Source organism: Etheostoma spectabile, chromosome 5, assembly GCF_008692095.1.
Source record: "Etheostoma spectabile isolate EspeVRDwgs_2016 chromosome 5, UIUC_Espe_1.0, whole genome shotgun sequence".
Lineage (NCBI taxonomy): Eukaryota > Metazoa > Chordata > Actinopteri > Perciformes > Percidae > Etheostoma > Etheostoma spectabile.
Window position 1 is genome coordinate 1,516,449 of NC_045737.1, and position 19,692 is coordinate 1,536,140.

Here is a 19,692-nt window from a genome sequence, read left to right on the forward strand (position 1 = left end):
CGAAGTGTCCTTGGGCAAGACACTGAACCCCGAGTTGCCCCCGGTGCTGCGCATCGGAGTGTGAATGTGTGTGAGTGTTTATCTGATGAGCATGTGGCACCTTGTACGGCAGCACTGGCCACAATGTGTGTGAATGGTGAATGTTTCCTGTAGATGTAAAAGCGCTTTGAGCAGTTGTTAAGACTGGAAAAGCGCTATATAAATACAGCACATTTACATTTAAAAGATGTTATTAAAATGAGTTCAACTGTAATAGATTGCCCCATTGACCGTAATGTAAAATAAAAACACGTAAAAGCTTAATATTTAAAACAATTTAATAAATAGCAGAAATAAAGTTTAGGAAGTCCAATCATGTGCCTAAGGAGTTGAACCTTTTGATATTTGAATGTTTTTTGTTGCTGAACGTATGCGTTAGAGGCAACCAAAGAAAATAGAAAAATAGACAATCGGATAACAATACTGTGAATTCTGCTGAATCAGCATCAAAATTTTCAGTTATTGTCAGTTATTAAAAGTACAATCTAAGAGAACTGTGCTGCCTTTTTGGAGGAATGTCGTGTAGTGATTCTAAATTGCTTTCTGCTTTTTCCATCTTAGTGTGTAACATGTTAAACACATTACATAGTGATTATCATAACTAACTATACAGAGAAACATATAGCTATCACTGTAATTATTGTATTTGACAACAAAAAAGCAATACAAAACAGAGTAGGTGTAGTTGCAAATGTCTTTTATTCTTTTTTCAGACACAATAGAGTACAAGGGGACTAGAGGGTGTATAAGAGGTGGACATCCTGTGATGAAGGAAAAAACAACTGATCCAAAGCAACCTTAGCACAGAAATATTTTTACTCAGGCTGATCAAAGCATTTCAGTGGAGTTTTTTTGACTTGCCATAAAAAAAATTCATACGTGCACTTCTTAATTGCAAAATTGAAAAAACATTTTATAAATAATTGTTAATGTCGGCGGTGGTGGCGTCTCTCGCATAGGGCGGCATCTTTGACATCAGCCAGCAACAGTTTGTACTCAGTCCATGATGTTTTGTGATAATTTTTTGTTAATAATAATTATTATATTAAATCTTTCTCTACAAATCTCCCGCTTTGTGTTCAAGAGATTTCTGCTGTAATAGACTTCGAGGTTTCTGCAAAATAAAGTCCTTGAACAACATGAGTCAAAGCTAAATTTTGATCACAACACACAGTTCTGCAGTTGACACAGCACTGAAATAATAACAGTAGAAGAAATCACTTATACTGTAAACAGACAGCAATTACAAAGTAATCTGATCCACAACAGTAATTTATTATTCATTTATAATTTTCCTCATAGTTGTCATTTATACAACACTGGCTTTAAAGTCAACATCTTTAATTTCTTAACATGACATGTAAGAAACCAAATGCTACATGAGTTTAAAATAAGATATATATTGTGTGTGTATACACACACGCATATATATAATATATATACTGTATATATTATATATACTCTATTACTCTTTTGAACTATTACTCTTTAAAACACTCCACAATATCAATTGTCTTTTTGTGAAACCATTACAGTTTCAGTCCATTTTACCTTATCTGCCAACACATTCTACACAACTCTGTAGTTGAATGGACTCAGTACATGTCAATGTTTGATTCTCGACATCAGTGTTCAATTTCACTAAAGCAACCAGTTACACCTCCCTGAGATGAAGACCATGCTGAAATGAAAGAGGAAATATTTCTAAGCCTAGAATGCGGACCACATACAGTATGCTGTATGCTGCGTTACACAGCAAAAGAAAAAGAACAAAAATTGTGGAAGACATCAGGTCTTCTCACATCTGTTTGTATTGGGAGGAATCCATTTTTGGAAAAGTATCATTTTCTTTTAGCATTAGGCATAATTTGTGTTTGGTAACATTGTCCCCAACAAAGTAATTTCTGAGATCTGGGAGAATGGTGCATTTGCTACAACAAAACAATATGTCAGGTTCTAGACAAGCCAGCAGTTTTGCCAAAGTATCTAAACCAGTTTACTTGGAGGTATAATATCAGAGGTGAGCACTGCTCATAGATAGATAGATAGATAGATAGATAGATAGATGGATAAAATACTTTATTCATCCCGAAAAGAAATCCCAATAGAAATTTTAGAATGTTTCTTGCCTTGCCGTATCTCAGCAATAACCTGGTGGGTGCAATGTTATTGTTATTGATAAGAACGTTGGCTAAATCTACGGAAACACATTTGATACTGTTATTTTTGCTCTATACAAAGGAATTATCAGAATTATACTTTAAAACCTTTGAAAATGATCGTCTGTTTCTTATTTCGACCAAAGTCATTAGACAGAAGTCAAGCCTGTAGAAGATAATACCATTACAACATATATTAAGAGTCTGAACGGTGTCATTATTGCCATCAACCCCTTTAAGACAGAAAGGGGATTTAACTCCACTGCAAGCATGTATGCAATAAAAGCATTAGAGTTGTACCATACAGAATCTGAGGGAGAATGATTGAGTCATAGATAAAGCCCACAATGCTAAATTATGTATATCTTTTCCTTTAATTTCAAATAAATTTGCTGTTTCATTCAAGTAAAAGCAAACAAAAAGAGTTAAAAACAACCCTTATATTCTCAAGTACCTAGCATCCAGTGCGTTTTTAGAAAGATCACTTTAATGCTCTCGTCTGAGTCAGTGGATAAAAACACAGCTGCAGTAGAATGTCAAAGGTCAACCATGGAGAAACTGTTTTAACTGTACTGTATACCGACAGGTGAGAGAGTTGATGCAGTGCTAGAGTTACAAAAAAAAATTCTTTCTTTTCCTCCTCGCTGGGTGGCTGAGTGAGAGAGAGATTGAAATGATGTGGAGGAGAGCAGTAGCAGGGCAGAGGCAGAAAAAGCAGGGCAAGCTGATCACAGCTTGTCTGACATCAATCAATAGTTGTTTTTTTTTATCTTCGGCCCACGCTCACTGGACACATATTTGATTCTTCAGACTGTTGAAGAAAGAAAGACAGTGAGATGAAAGGGTTAAGTTTGTCAGTAATACACACAGCAAGTCTCATATTTACCGTTAAATTATGAAATAAGCAAATTATTTACATAAACATGTCATGTCTTATTAGCTTTATTCACAAATAATATGACATTATTTGTACTATTTTGCCCAAAATAACTGGTGGTTGTGGTCATTCTTCATCCTTCCTCTCGATAATAATATTGTAACCATAAGTTAGTTGATGAGATCTGGGAATGTAGTGACACTCACTGAACATGAGCAGCCAGATGATCCAAAACATCCATCTGGCTTTGACCTACCGGTAATCTGGCTGAACTTTTGTCTTTACAGTGCACGACCTGTTCGATCGTCACACCGCTTGTTTCTTATGCTGTTGGATTTGAATCATAAAAGATAAAAGAACTTAAAGCTTGATTTATGGTTCTGCGGAGGCTCCACGCAGAGCTTTCGCCGCAGCGTATGTAAGTAGCCTGATGTTTATACTAGTACGTAGGTGTGTACGTCGAGCCGGTGTGTGTGTGTGTGTGGGCAGCGGCTAATAGAGCGAGGGAGAAAGTGAGAGTAACGGTGATTAGCTTCGGTGCGAGTAGTGACTCTAGAGGTATAGTGAGACAAACAAAGTGTCTCCCCTGTGCTTTCAGACCACAGTGGGAAATCTGTAGCAGGAAAAGTTAACCATCCCTTTGATTTCATGTTGTTAAAATGTATGGAAAAGAAGAACCAGGAAATAAGTAGGGGGAAATGCAACACTACCAAGCCACGGCCGAGTGATGTGCGTTGCCGTAGCAATGGCGTAGATTTTACGCAAATTATATATGAAGCTAAGTAATAAACCAGAGTTGTGTGTGATTTAAATGACATTTTGTCTAGCAAATTATTCCTCAAACCATTCAGTTTTTCTACTTTAGTAACATTTCTGCTCGTAATTGTAGTGGTGTACACAGATTCTTTTAGGGACAGGGGAGGAAATTTGCAAACACCATCAGGGTAATGCCATGTAGACATTTGAAAAACACCACAACGTTTAAAGCATTCGACCATAATCATTTCAGAGACTGCCCTCCCAGGATAAGTGACACTATCAGTTGTTTTAGCAAATGCCCAAAAAGACGTGTGTTTGTTGTAAAGGTCATAGTGACAATGCTCTTTACTGGCCTTAGTAATTATGACTCTTGCCTGTACAGAGAAAAAGAGGAAGAAGTGTGACTTTATTATAGAGCCAAAAAGTTGCGTAAGTCTATGCACCTAGACCTCCCTCTAGATGAATCAAGAAAATGTCTGGGTCAAGAAAACATATTTGAACCCAAATCACAAACTTCCCCTAGCTCTCACCAAGTATTTGTCCCAACCAAATCTTAAAAATAGTAGTGTCAGATTACATTATCTTTGAAACAGTGATTTGTATTGGTTCTGGAAGGGTGTCAGATAAGAAAATGCTGATATCAGTTATTCTGGAGGACAGTTAGTTAATTTAGAGGAACGTGTTGATATTTCACCTAAATTTCTAAAACATCACCCTTTTTTTGTACACATAACACGTAATTACACATAATTAAAAATATAGAACATTGATCAAATATGGGCTGGAACCAGCAACGCCCAGCCTAGCATGGTGCATTTTAGCCAGTGTCTGCATGCAGGGGCTAGTGTCTCTCTGATGTACCCCTAAGGTAACACTCACGGGACACTCGCTGAACAATTGGGCTGACCTTTAAGGTATAGAGCTGTTCTGCTGTCTGGACAAACTGCTCCAGGTGCCTGGCTGCATAAATCAGCAAACTGTGCTGTTCCATGGAAACTAAAATAAAAAAACCCGCTAGTTTCAGGCTCAAAAACTAATTGACTCTTAGAGGTAATTAGTTTGGGCAGAGTTACTCAGAGCAATTCTCAAGAAATGATACCTGAAGCTATTGTGATGGATTTAATAATAATATTTACTATTATACATATCAGCAATATGCTAATTGTGTAATCAACAAGGTAGAGATAAAGAGTACTGCAGCAGGTTTTATCTGCTAGTCAAATCCCATTTTCGTTTTTTCCTGTGTGCTTTATGAGGGTTTTGTTCAACAAAGCTCTTCTCTTTTCCTCTGACGCCCGGTGTCAAAAGGTTGCCATCTAATCCCCCTTGTTGTGTGATTGAATAGGTGAGTGGAAGCCTTTCATGTATCGGTCCAGCAGCCTGGACCAACAGATGGCCTCATCTTCTTCGTTTATCATCGCACAATCGATGTCCTGATCTCTCCTCGGCTAGCAGAACTGATATACTCACAGGCTCAATCACTCAACTCACTAAGGACTGTGTCAAGACAAGCCAATGGCTTTCTATCTCATAGACAGTATAAACAGTATACCCAGTGCTTCCTTGTTTTAATGGCACAGATGGAAATAAATCATGAAGAAACCGGCAGAGTGACCCAGTGGGGATACACAGTGACAGTGTAACCGGGGGCGGATGCATGACAGATTGACAGTTAGCATTGTTTTTGTTGCTTTATTTTTACTGCACATAATCAATGCAGTTCTGTCGCTGCGAGAAGGAATTCTATGTTGCCTTCAGGTGAATTTAGCAGAATAATCAGTCTCCTCTGTAAAAGGGACATCCTGCTGTGTGTATTCCGGGAGGACAATGCAACTACAACACAGCAAGCTGTCATGCTTATTTTGCTGGAAAGCATAATGTGGGACAACGCACCGGTGCAGTAGAATGTACAGTACAATCAGACATAAACCAACAAAATGCTTTGATTTACTGTACTGAAATTTCTTCAGCTACTAGATCTAGTTCTGACCATAAACTTTAAGATAGACACCAAGCATTTGGAAGATTGTCACAACAATAAAGGTATTAAGAACAAAAGATGTATGAATCATTTATATGGCTGCAGTATCATCGAGCAGGAGGCATAAAAAGTATAATAATTGGCTTTCAATCCAATTTTATTGACTTTATTCTGCACAACTTCCTGCTTAGAATGCATATGTATCCCAGAGATTTAAAGCTGTTTAAGAACTTTGCAATCCTTTTTATATCTTTATATTTTCCATAAGAAGATTTATTAGCTTTTACACCACTGACACGCGCATCTCTGACAAATAAAGCTATGGAATCTGTTTTACCACAGAGGAAACCATTTTTTTTTCTTTTTTGGCATCCCACTTCCATTGAATGAAAATCTCACAGATTGTCAAAGTACTGTATCAGATTGAAAAAGGAACGTGTGCTATGTGTTGTAATGTCAGTTCAATGACAAGATGCTGGTGCACTGAAGAGCACAGTGGACTCCAGCCAAAGCTGTTCCCATGTGTGTTTCCATCAGCCTTTTCTCTATGTCCATTATAGGTGACATGTATGCACATGGCTGCTCCACCAACCCCTTCAAAGTTGTTGAATGAACTTTAAGTCCTGAGCCTTACAGTAGTTTTCCCTTGTTCACATGAGGAGCAGTATCTGACAGGACTCAGATTTTGCTAATGTTGCTATGTATGGAATTCTAAATAATTTACAAATGTGTAGACAAACACAAAAAGTAGTGCGTGTCCTGAAAGCCCCACAGCTCAAGACGATTGTGATTGGTTTACTGTAAATAAATGCAAACAAGCCAGAACATTTTTTCCTTCTATCCTAAAATGTATCTGTTGAGTAGCCAGACCTTACTTAACAGCACTGTAGAGACATTGTAGGTCTGGGAACGCAAAACTAGGTGGACAAAAACATGACTAAAAATGAATGCTGATTTTGCTTTTTGTCTTCTGGACATGTATATATGGAACATGCATTTTGCTTGGTTGCCTGGATATCTCAGTTGGTAGAGCGGGTGCCCATGCATGCTCAACGCAGCGGGCCCAGGTTTGACTCCGACCTGCGGCCCTGTGCTGCATTTCATCCCCCCCTCTCGCTCCCCTTTCATGTCTTCAGCTGTCCTGTCAATAAAGGCCTAAAATGCCCCAAAAATCATCTTTAAATTTATTTTATAATAAACATAAAATTCTGCTAATATTAGTCAAAATAATTCCTAATTTCAGCATTTTAACTGAAAAAGTAGGTATCATTTCATATACACAAGGTTTATTGACCATGAATTCCAGGAATAAGTGTAAAACTATAATGGATAGAAGTTGGTGGCAGTAGAAAAATGTGTTAAACATGGAAAAACATTGAAAAGTATCAAAATTAAAGTAAATTTTCTATTTTGACCCGAGAGGACATGGTTGGCGGAAAGATAACGCAAGGGTTAATCCCTTCTCTCACTCACATCTCTTTGTAATTTATCTACAGCACTCTGTCTATCAGACACTGCTTTACAAAATGCTTTGTACACAATGTATCCACAAAGTAAACCTGTCAAATGTTTTTCAGCCCACACACCCATGTATAATTATTACCTTTGCTTGTAATAAAATAAGCTTAAAAACATTATTTACAGGCATATATCTACATGTATAAAATTAATGAATTATGCATAAACCTAAATTCTAACAGACACAGTAATTGAAGATTCAGTAGGTATTCTTATGACACCATTTATTACATTACCATACAAGTCATCTTTCTCTCTCCACTTTCATTATAATGGAAATGTAGAGTGGGCTGGTGTGATATTAACATGGACAGGTATTGGATAACATCTCACAAGACAAATAGATGAAAGAACCTCGGGGGGGCTTGGGGGGGAATAGAGATTACTAAAAATGGATTGCTTTCGTTTTAGATGCTGCTTTAGTTTAGCTCTTCACTTCTGATGTCATTCATATCTATAAATGTACACTCAATCCTATGCTTTGCATTGCAGTAAATCCTGTTGTAGTGCATTCAGGATTAGATGGAATCCCCTCTTTTCATAATTCTCCAGATGAAACATACAGCACAATGTTATATTCAAAGAGTGTATTTTCCCCTTTAAGGCATTACATTACAACAATTCTTCTTAAATAAAACCACATTTAATGTCATATGATAAAGCTGGTAATCCCAATTTAAAGGTCCCATGGCATGGAAATTCTTTTCATCACTTTGTTTTTTTAAATCACTTTATGAGTTTTTTTTACATTAATATGAATTACCCCAGCCTGCCTATAGTCCCCCAGTGGCTACAAATGGCGATAGGTGTAAACCAAGTCCTGGGTATCCTGCTCTGCCTTTGAGAAAATGAAAGCTCAGAGGGGCCGAGCTGGAATCTTGCCCCTTATGAAGTAATAAGTAATAATTTTGCTTTGCCCGCCCAGTGAAATTGGCCCACACACGAGAGAGAGACATCATGGCTTTCAAACGAGCAAAGTGGCAGTTGGTCAAGGCCACACCCCCAGCCTCCACCTTGCCCCCCTCATCAAAAGCTAGACTCAGAAATAGCACATACTAAGGAAAGCTCATTGTGGGACTGACTTTAGTGGCTGTAATTCTGCACCAAGGCTGACTTTTGGGAAAGAGACTATTAAAAACATCCAAACATCACCATGTCATGGGAACTTTAAAGGCCCTGAACAAGCACACAAGTGTTTTCATTAACCTGGCTTTTTGGTCCAGGACTGTGTGGATGTGTAAAGATTGATTGACTGATATCTTCCTGAGTTTCTTGTTAGGACAAATGACACCTTTATAATTCTTATTAATAGATGGAATTTGTGATGTAATAAATTCCCATCTAAGCTCTGGCCCACCTACAACCTGAGCAGAGTCTAATCAGCCAGAATAAATGAAATCACCTGTGAGGGTATTCAGAGGCTTTAAAATATAATGTTTTTGAGTGTGAAGGTCTCAGGAGCAGAGTTCAATTTGTCCAATTTAGCACCTCATTACACCACTGAGCCGCCTACAACTGGATTACATGGCGCCTTTGAGAGCCGTGCGTACATTCTTCTTGTTTATCTCTACATAGCCTGTAGTGAGTGTTGCTGCCTGGTAAACACCAGGTCAGAGGTTTGATCACTCAGCAGTCAGTGTATTTGTGCCTGTTCACCTCTAGTGGGCTCACTGTCAGGGAGCACTAAGCAGCATTTAAACGAAGCAGTGAATCAGAGAAATAAAAGAATTTTTTTTAATTTATCACTCAAAATGCAACTGAAGCAAGCATCTCACTATCACATATGTTTCCATGTAGCTCTCAGTCTCAACCCACATTGCTAGCAGATTGGTCTGACCCATACATGGAGTTTGCTGGGGGGCAGGGTGAGCACTGCTGAAACAGGTAATTGCATTGTTTAAAGAAATGACTGATATTTACATCTGGCATGACCAAATATTGTATACATATTTTAAATAACACAAAACAACTAATTGGTGGTAGGAAATACATCTGATTTCATGTAGGCCTACTGCTTTAGTAAAAAAAATGGCTGTCGATGGAAGCAGCAGGATGCAAAAAAAAACAAAAAAAACTTTTGTACTAGTCTGAACATGTTGCCATGCCAACATTGCAATAAAGGTTTCCTAAATGCCATGTATATAAATTTGATGTCAGCTTACTGTTCGCGCGTTTTTTGTAGATTTTGACTTTGGAAAATGATGAAGTAGTGCTTAGACCAGCTGACCCAGATTGGAAATCTCACACCTCTCTCTGGATTTTTCATGGATACAACTCTGCTCCACCAGTCTACATCAACTCGGCTAACCCTTTCTCTTCACTGTAGTTCTGGGCACAAGTTACCAGGTCCACCTCTATTTTGTACGCCCGTATCTCTTCTTCTAGTTCACCAATCTTTTCTGGTGCGACCACATTAGGCAAGGGCTCGCCTAATGTGATAAAAGCCCCACAGAAGGAGTCATCTTGAATCAGAGAGGGAGTGATTGCAGAAAGTGAGGTGATTATCTTGTTTTCCAGAGGAAGGCTTTTGAGAAGGAACTCTGATGACTTTATCAGAATCAGAATCAGAATCAGAAATACTTTATTGATCCCCGAAGGGAAACTCTGTGTTGTAGTTGCACAAATATTATAAATAGAGTAGAAATACAAGAAATAAAGAAATATAAGGAATTGGTACGGTATTTACATAAAGGAATGTTATTATACATTATTTACATAATTAACATAATTAAGGATTTGGAATGGTGAAAAGTTAAATAATAATAATAATAATAATTGTAGTATTTGAAATTGCACACATGTCAGGCCAGTGTTATTGCACAAAACAGATAATACAGATAATATTGTCCAGTTTCAACCTCTCTAAGTGTGTGTGTCAGACACTTAGAGGGAGGAGTTAAAAAGTTTGATGGCCACAGGCAGGAATGACTTCCTGTGGCGCTCTGTGGTGCATTTTGGGAGAATTAGTCTGTCACTGAAAGTGCTCCTGTGATTGAGCAGCAAGCCATGGAGTGGGTGCGAGACATTGTCCAAGATGGCATGTAGTTTGGACAGCATCCTCCTATCTGACACACCCGACAGAGAGTCCAGATCCACCCCCACGACGTCACTGGCCTTGCGAATCAGTTTTTGAGTCTGTTGGCATCCGCTACCCTCAGCCTGCTGCCCCAGCATGCAACAGCAAAGAGGATAGCACGGGCCCCACCACAGACTCAAAAACATCTTCAGCATTGTCCTGCAGATGTAAAGGACCTCAGCCTCCTCAAAAAATAGAGACGGCTTGGCCCTTCCTGTAGAGGGCTTGAGTGTTCTTGGCCCAGTCCAGTTTATTGTCCAGTGCACTCCCGGTATTTGTAGTCCTCCAAAATGTCCACACTGACCCCCTGGATGGAAACAGGGCTCACTGCTGCCTTGGCTCTCCTTAGATCCCCACCAGCTCCTTGGTCTTTGTCACATTGAGCTGGAGATGGTTCTGCTCACTCCATGTGACAAAGTCCCCACCACAGCTCTGTACCCCGCCTCGTCCCCCTCGCTGATACATCCAACCACAGCAGAGTCATCAGAAAACTTCTGAAGATGGCAGGACTCTGTGTGGTAGTTGAAGTCTGTGGTGTAGATGGTGAAGAGGAAGGTGAGAGAGGACAGTCCCCTGCGGGGCCCCGGTGTTGCTGACCACTCTGTCTGATACACAGTGTTGCAGGCGCACATACTGTTGGTCTGCCAGTCAGGTAGTCAACAATCCAGGACAGGGGGGGATCCACCTTCATCGCTGTCAGCTTCTCACCCAGCAGGGCCGGCCGGATGGTGTTGAAAGCACTGGAGAAGTCAAAAACATGACCCTCACCGGCTTGCCGGCCTGTCCAGGTGGGCGTAGATGCGGTTGAGCAGGAAGATGATGGCGTCCTCAACTCCCAACCGGGGCTGTTTGGCGAACTGGGGGGTCCAGAGAGGCCTCACCATGGGCCGCAGATATTCCAGAACCAGTCTCTCCAGGGTCTTCATAATGTGGGAGGTCAGTGCCACGGGTCTGTAGTCCTTGGGGTCACTGGGACGTGGGGTCTTTGGCACAGGAACGAGGCAAGATGTCTTCCACAGCATGGGGACCTTGGAGACTAAGGCTCAGGTTGAAGACATGGTGAAGACTCCACATAGCTGAGAGCACAGGCTTTGAGCACCCCAGGATGATACCATCAGGGCCTGCAGCCTTATTAGAGTGGAGTCTGGTTTAGCTGTCTTCTCACCTGGTCAGCAGTGAGGCACACAGAGGCACAGGTGGGGTAGGGGGAGGGGGAGTCAGGCTGGAGAGAGGGTTAACCGGAGGGCTAGAGGGGGGAGGTAGGCTCTCCGGAGGAGGACAAGGGACAGTGAGGGGGGAGGGGGAAGTAGTGGGGTTGGGGTTAAGACAGCAGTTTTGTTAATGGGGGATGGGCAGGAGCAGGAGCATCAAATCTGTTAAGAACAGATTTAGTTCGTTGGCCCTGTCCAAGCTGCCTTCAACTCCTCTGCTGCCAGTTGGTCTGAAGCCAGTGATGCCTCTTTCCGCCCCAAACCTCCCTCATGTTTTCTCGGATTTCCCTCCACTCCTCCTTACTTCTCCTTAGCCCCCGATCTTCCCTTCGGTCCCCTGATGGCCCCCCCTCCTCCCTTTTCCCACTGAAGCCCCCCCTTAGCTTCAGGGTGTTTATGTCCTTGTTTCCCACGGTTTTTTGTTTTGGGGACACTGAAAAATCTTTGCTGGGCATTCAGTCCCACAGAAGTTTAGTAAAACTGGAAAACACTCAGTAGCCCATCGTCCCCTCCTTGGCTCACAGAGTGCATCCCCTTTTTCACCTCAAAAAATCCCTGAGTGTCTCTGGCCTCCTCCGACCCCTCTCCCCCTTCCTTAGGTCAGGGTTTTTCCCTTTTTACCAAGGGGACGGGAGGGGGTTTATGGCCCGTTGTGGTCGATCTGCCCTGGGGGAGGGGGGGAAAACTGTTGATCCCCACATTTGCCCGCAGGGCCAGGGGCCTCCTCTCTGGATGGCCTCACGTACGGGTAGTTTTTAGTGGGGTCTGGTCAGTTTAATCCCCAATCACAATGAGGGCACTCGGGTGTTGAGTCTGGAGTTGGGCAATGGCGTGTGTGGGTGACGTTACACGCCGACGTCTGGTTGGCAGAGGGCGGAATGTAATGTACCCTTCTCTGAGTTGTAAATGTTTCTCACCCACATATTCCTCTCCAGATGGGCCTTGTTCAGTGCAGAGACAACCAACAGACAACCTTTTGTCTGATAGTTGCAAATTTATCATCAACCTTGATAATATACTTAGCACCTAGCGGGATGGCCTCTGGCTTCATAAATTTGCTGAGGGGCTCTCTAACTAGGGCCACCATCTCCACATGCAGCAAGTGCGCCATTGGCCAGATACATCAAGGAGGTATGGGTTCTCCTTCCTTGCTTGGGTTTCAAGGTATCTCTTTTTTTCCTCTCATGACTGCACAGTTGTCAAGGAGGATTCTGGTCCCCTGTCTCCCCTCAAGCCTATTAGTCTGCAGGACATCTTGAAGTTATAACATAAGTGCTGCGGCATTGGCAATGTGGTTATTTCTGCTTGCCAGATGTTTTATTACTCTGTTGCTTTCATTATCAAAAAAGCGAACAAGGACATTGAGTATTTTATTCATATTCAAGGTTGTTGTTTAATCAACATTGAGTGAGAACATGCATTTGTTTTGCTTCTCAGACAAACATTTTTTGAACTGTAGTGCAATGACATGAGTGTTCATTTAACTCACATGTTGATTTGAAACCGACAAGCTAGTTAACGCTTTTTTGTCTTCTGCTAGTTTTCTACACAGAGTGACCAGTGGCGGCCAAATTGTGAATGACAAGTCATGTTCCACAATAAATGTGCACATTAGGTTGCAGACACGGTAAGTCATTGACAATGGTGTGTCAACAGTTGCTCCCGTCAACGTTGTGGTAAGTTTGAGGGCATGGGGAGCGGCTCTATGACCGGGGTCTAACTCATGACGAGTAAGCCCTTTCTTGCCACAGCTGGGAAGAAAGTGGATAACCAAGAACCAGGCTCTCTCAGTTTCTGGCACCAACTGCCAAAAGGCTCACCGTCTCTCACTACTTCTTCTATCCATGCCCAACGCCATTTACGTTTGAGTCCTTTATCTATGGGTAGGACATCATCCCCAAGCTTCATGAGCTTGGGCTCCATGCTTTCACCAACAATGCTAACATGACGAAACGATCTCAATCACAGTGTGTTGCCAGGACACGCCCTGCTCTAACTAAAATGAGGCATTGTAAAGTTTGCAAGTACACCAGGAGTAATTCTTCTGCTCTCGGCTGCTACCGGTACCGGCAATGAGAGCTTAGACTGCTTAGAGACCGTATACTAACTACAACACTGTAAATGAAATACAACAAATATATTTAATAATTGAACTTACTTTAACATTTTTCATGTAAATGCTGTAGTACAACTAGCAGGAGACAAGTTGCAATTGAGGTTAATTTGGAGACACTACCTTATTTAATCATTAAATTAATAAATATTTGTGTCTCTCTTTTTGGTGTTGTAGTTTGTAGACAGTCTCTAGCACTCGTCTAACTGCCGGTAGCAGTAGCAGCAGAAAGCAGAAGCCATCAGGCAAGTGTTATTTAAATAAACTCCTTGTGTACTTACAAACTTCACAATGCCTTGTTTTATGAGTACAGAACCTATTTGTTCTACTGTAGAAGTTTGTTACCATTCTGGGCCTTATTAGTGGGGTAATTTACACAAATGGTTCCATTAGCGCCTGTACTAAGGCATTTGGCTGATAGCGCTAACTCGACCAAGGGAAAAAAGCTTCTGGGGAGGGTGTTTGGTTCAAGGTCATGGTGCAAAGGACCGTAAGGTGAAATTCCTCCAAACCATCACTTTAACAGCAGTTAGAAAGATGTAGGGACTAATGTTTGAAGAACTAGAGGTAAAATGTTCACTTATCTGTGAATACTACATTCCTTTACATTTATGATGACAGTGACATGTACGTTCTTTATTTTGATTTACTGTGATGTTCAGTTTTATGTGGGATTTTATGCTGCAGTCACTTGAAATGGAAATGCCCTTCAACATGATAACTTCCGTAGAAAAGTCAAGATGGAGAAGTTTTCAGAGACTTTGGGGACATTCCATGGCCGTTATCTGATAGCTCCTCGACTCCTCGGTCCTCAGATGAACCAGAATTTGTTCCGTTCCTCCTCAGTGAAGGAGCAGTTTCAACATTAACATTTCAAACGTACGTTCAGATAGTCAGGCCACATGATATGTTGACTGACAGAAAGATATGCCAGTCGTAAGCCTCTCTAAAACAACACCATTCTGGGGAAGTATTAAGTCTGTGTCAGCTCAAATTAGAAAGCAAACTAAGATGCCTAGTTAAATACCATATATTTACTGCAGGATGGATACCATGGCTGAGTTTGCTATCTTTCACTTCCCAGCACAACCCTGTAGGTACCTTTGGTGTCAACAAAATGTTGAGTGACAGTGGCAGTGCTAAACAAAACGATTATCATTTCTTAAGCCACAGTTGCTCAGAGAGAGAGCGAGAGGAATATCCTGTTAACTTTTTCATTCATAGCAACAGTAATCTTCTGCCATTGCAAGTTAAATGTTTGTGTTAACAGATGAACTCATGGAAGACCTTAACCTGAATAGGACCTATTGCAAGGTCATTATTTGCCAATAAAAACACATGTCAATGGTGGGTCAGTAGAGCAAACATTTAATGCTTTTGCACATGTGGTGACTCTTCACATCTTCATCAGCAACCAACTGCGGATTACAGAGGAAGTTATTTAATAAATTCCTCCCCAGCACAGCATGGTGTCTGACACTTACAACTTACTACCGATGAGCACTTTGAATAGATTAAACAGTCAAGTGAGAGCATTGAGAAATACATCTTACAGCCTTCTCGGTGCATGGGGCAAGTCAAGATTTAGTTGCTGAACTCAGAAACAAAAACCTTTGAGTATCTGAAATCCTTGCTGCTGGTTGCCTTCCTCTCCATCAAAATGTCAGTTTTCAAATGTGCATCCTCCCCAAACTGACAGCAGGACAGGCTTTTAAAGACGCTCGGGGATGATACGTAACCTCAAATCCAGCCTTAAAATCCTACTGATCTACGCTCTGCACGCACACACACACACACACCACACACACACACACACACACACCACACACACACACACACACACACACACACACACACACACACAGATTTAAAGTCAAGAGTTACATTTTTCAAAGCTACTGTATATCAAAGCTCCCAGCTTCCTCTTAAGCCAAAGAAGGTTCTCATAAGTAATTCACCGTGTGGCCAGTGTTGGTTACACAACTGCACGACCTCCAATAGCCCAGAGAAACCACACCACGTAGCTGCATCAACTCTTTGAACGTGGCTACTCTGCAACTTATGTATTCATGTAGCGTGTGACAAATTGTGTCAGCACATTACTCTAGTGAAGCATTTTCATACATAATTTATCCTCAAGCCTGCATTCCACATGGACATTTTTAAATCCCTTTGAAGTTAATTTCCTTTTCGTGATAAACAGCCTCGCTTGCTTCGGCTATGTTCCATGTTATGATTATCTGTGTCGTCTGTATGGAGGGAGTCACCTGTCCAAAACAATTTTACTGTACAGTACTGGAGTGCTAGAAAGATTTACATTTAATAATCCACCATGCAAAAAACAGAAAACAGAAAAAAGCCTGCTGAGTTTGTGTTTTTAAATTCAAGGAAAACTTAAGGGTAGTTATTTTACACGCACGTGTGCACACACACACACAAACAAACACAGTCGTAATCTTGTTATAATGATAAATGTAAAATATTAACTGTTATAAAAGATAAGTGGTTGGCTTTCTTGATTCAATGTAATTAGCAAGCAAAGAAAAACGTTTTTTTTTACAGAACCCCCTCACCCGCCACTGTGTGAGACTTGGTTGTGCCCAACCCTTCTCCTGTTTTTCAAGCACACAGCATGGCAACTTGTGAGCGCTCCTGAGTGCATTCAATATGCAGAGAAGTGTAAAACGCCGGTCCAAAGTCTGCACTTCAATTCAATTCAATTTTATTTATAGTTTCAATTCATAACAAAAGTTATCTCAAGACACTTTTCAGATAGAGTCGGTCTAGACCACACTAGATCACATAATTAACAAGGACTCAACAGTTCTAGTAGTTCCCTCAAGAGCAAGCATCAGTGCAACAATGGCAAGGAAAAACTCCCTTTAAGGAAAAAACCTCAGACAGACCCAGACTCTTGGTAGATGGTGTCTGACGGCCGGCTGGGGTTGAGATGAAGATTGACAATAACAGTTACAATAAAAGATAATGGGGAAAAAAAAATAGTAGTTTGTAGTAGTAGTAAAGCATAGCAAAGTGTAGCAGGATGCAGGATGTAGCAGGGCATCGCAGGACGTGTAGAAAGAAGGATTTTGTGCAATAAATCCCTACTCTTATAGCCAATATTGATAGTCTTTTGTTCCTATTTTAGCCATTTTAGATCCTGTTATTGTCATTAGCTGTGATGCTAAAACAGTTTTAGCTTTCCTATGATGCTTTTGAAAGTTTTTGACCAATCAGGTCCTGTGAATTAAAGTTGGAAGAATACCCACAATGCTGCAATATTCTTTTACAGAATAGTACGGAATTAAATACAGTTAAATAATAGTATCAGTATGACTATCAAATGGCTGAAGATAAATATCAACTTTACTAATACTGGAACAGATTTGATACATTACAAATGTGGTGCAAAATTAATGATTTATGTTACGCTATGCTAACTGAACATGTTGTCTGCATATGTAGAACATGTTGTTTTGCTATGGCTCTTAAAATGAATGCGACACAGCTCTATATCTCTATATCTATATCTCTCTCTCTCTCTCTCTCTTCTATATATATATACAGTATATATATATATATATATATATATATATATATATATATATATAATATATATATATTATGGCATGCCGTTTAGGAAATAATATATATATATGAAGTTTATCCATCTGAATATATGGAATGAAAGTCTGAATATATGGAATGAAGTCTGAATATATGGAATTGAAGTCTGAATATATGGAATGAAAGTCTGAATATATGGAATGAAGTCTGAATATATGGAATGAACGTCTGAATATATGGAATGAAAGTCTGAATATATGGAATGAAAGTCTGAATATATGGAATGAACGTCTGAATATATGGAATGAAAGTCTGAATATATGGAATGAAAGTCTGAATATATGGAATGAAGTCTGAATATATTGAATGAAGTCTGAATATATGGAATGAAAGTCTGAATATATTGAATGGAAGTCTGAATATATGGAATGAAGTCTGAATATATGGAATGAAAGTCTGAATATATGGAATGAAGTCTGAATATATGGAATGAAAGTCTGAATATATGGAATGAAAGCTGACGTCATTACGGCGCTGGCGCCATCTTGTGTTGTGGCTGATTAATCAGGATGTAACAAATGTGGACGCTATGAGTGAATCGGCTAGGAATCTAGTGTCAGCTATTTTGAGCAATGAAGAGATTATTAACACTCTGGCAAATGCATGTACGGGCCAAAATACTGGTAACCGTATCCAGTGCCCACACCATTAGCTTCCAGTTGAAGTGTGACTTCTGCCGACATCTCCCAAAGAGACTCATAAATTCCTTCAAGAATGATGCATAATGTTCTTTCGGCAACGTTTTGTTGAACAGGATTGCTTATAAGCACTAAGAATGTCGCAATAATGGAAATATGATCCTCAAGGTGACGCTATCTAATTTCCAAACTGTTTGTGTCGTTTGGAGTATGACCAGTTGTTGCAAAAAAAACCTGCAGTTCAACAAAGTATTGGACTATTTCAGCCGATGCCATTTTGTAAATCCAGTGAATTCAGAAAGGTATCCCTTTGGTGACATTTCTGTCAATGTATTCCAACTTTCATTCCATATATTCAGACTTCATTCCATATATTCAGACTTCATTCCATATATTCAGACGTTCATTCCATATATTCAGACTTTCATTCCATATATTCAGACGTTCATTCAATATATTCAGACTTTCATTCCATATATTCAGACTTTCATTCCATATATTCAGACTTCATTCCATATATTCAGACTTTCATTCCATATATTCAGACTTTCATTCAATATATTCAGACTTCATTCCATATATTCAGACTTTCATTCCATATATTCAGACTTTCATTCCATATATTCAGACTTTCATTCCATATATTCAGACTTTCATTCCATATATTCAGACTTTCATTCCATATATTCAGACTTCCATTCCATATATTCAGACTTCCATTCCATATATTCAGACTTCATTCCATATATTCAGACGTTCATTCCATATATTCAGACTTTCATTCCATATATTCAGACGTTCATTCAATATATTCAGACTTTCATTCCATATATTCAGACTTTCATTCAATATATTCAGACTTTCATTCCATATATTCAGACTTTCATTCCATATATTCAGACTTCATTCCATATATTCAGACTTTCATTCCATATATTCAGACTTTCATTCAATATATTCAGACTTCATTCCATATATTCAGACTTTCATTCCATATATTCAGACTTTCATTCAATATATTCAGACTTCATTCCATATATTCAGACTTTCATTCCATATATTCAGACTTTCATTCCATATATTCAGACTTCATTCCATATATTCAGACTTCCATTCAATATATTCAGACTTTCATTCCATATATTCAGATGGATAAACTTCATATATATATATTATTTCCTAAACGGCATGCCATATATATATATATATATATATATATATATATATATATATATATATATATATATATATATAGATACGCCCTTGCACATGCACGCACGAAGGGCCAATGCTTAATCCAAGGGGGACAATAAACAACACTGTAACAAGCTGTGAGTGCTACAAAAGAATTACTGTAAATTCTATCTTTGGTATTTTTTTTTGTGGACTCTATTTTCCCATTTTTTGTGACCGCTGGGAACAACATTTATTTTTTTAAATTGGTTCAGTATTTAGCAAGGCTGCTGCAATTGGCAGAGGATAAACAAGCTGCTATCTACCTTCAAAGTATGTTCACTAAAAGTGCAGACATGATCAGATAATTATTCTTAAGTGTCTAACAACATAATTGTAAGGATCCCTAGAGAGGTCAACATTTTGGTGAAGAGTAAGATTCTTTTTGTTTAATTTTAATAAACAGTAATTTCATCATCGTAAAACACAAAATACAACTATCAAGAGCTGTTGTGGTTCGT

General features: G+C 39.6%; 1 protein-coding gene across 1 annotated transcript in view; it reads right to left on the reverse strand.

Moving 5' to 3' along the window:
- Positions 1-715: 715 nt before the first annotated feature.
- The window catches only part of zmat4a (zinc finger, matrin-type 4a), a 228,527-nt gene continuing 209,550 nt past the window's right edge, over positions 716-19,692 (reverse strand). Inside the window, exon 7 of the mRNA XM_032516090.1 lies at positions 716-3,009. Within this exon, the coding sequence (XP_032371981.1) occupies positions 2,982-3,009 (28 nt within the window). The 3' untranslated portion in view covers positions 716-2,981. The remainder of the gene's footprint in view (positions 3,010-19,692) is intronic.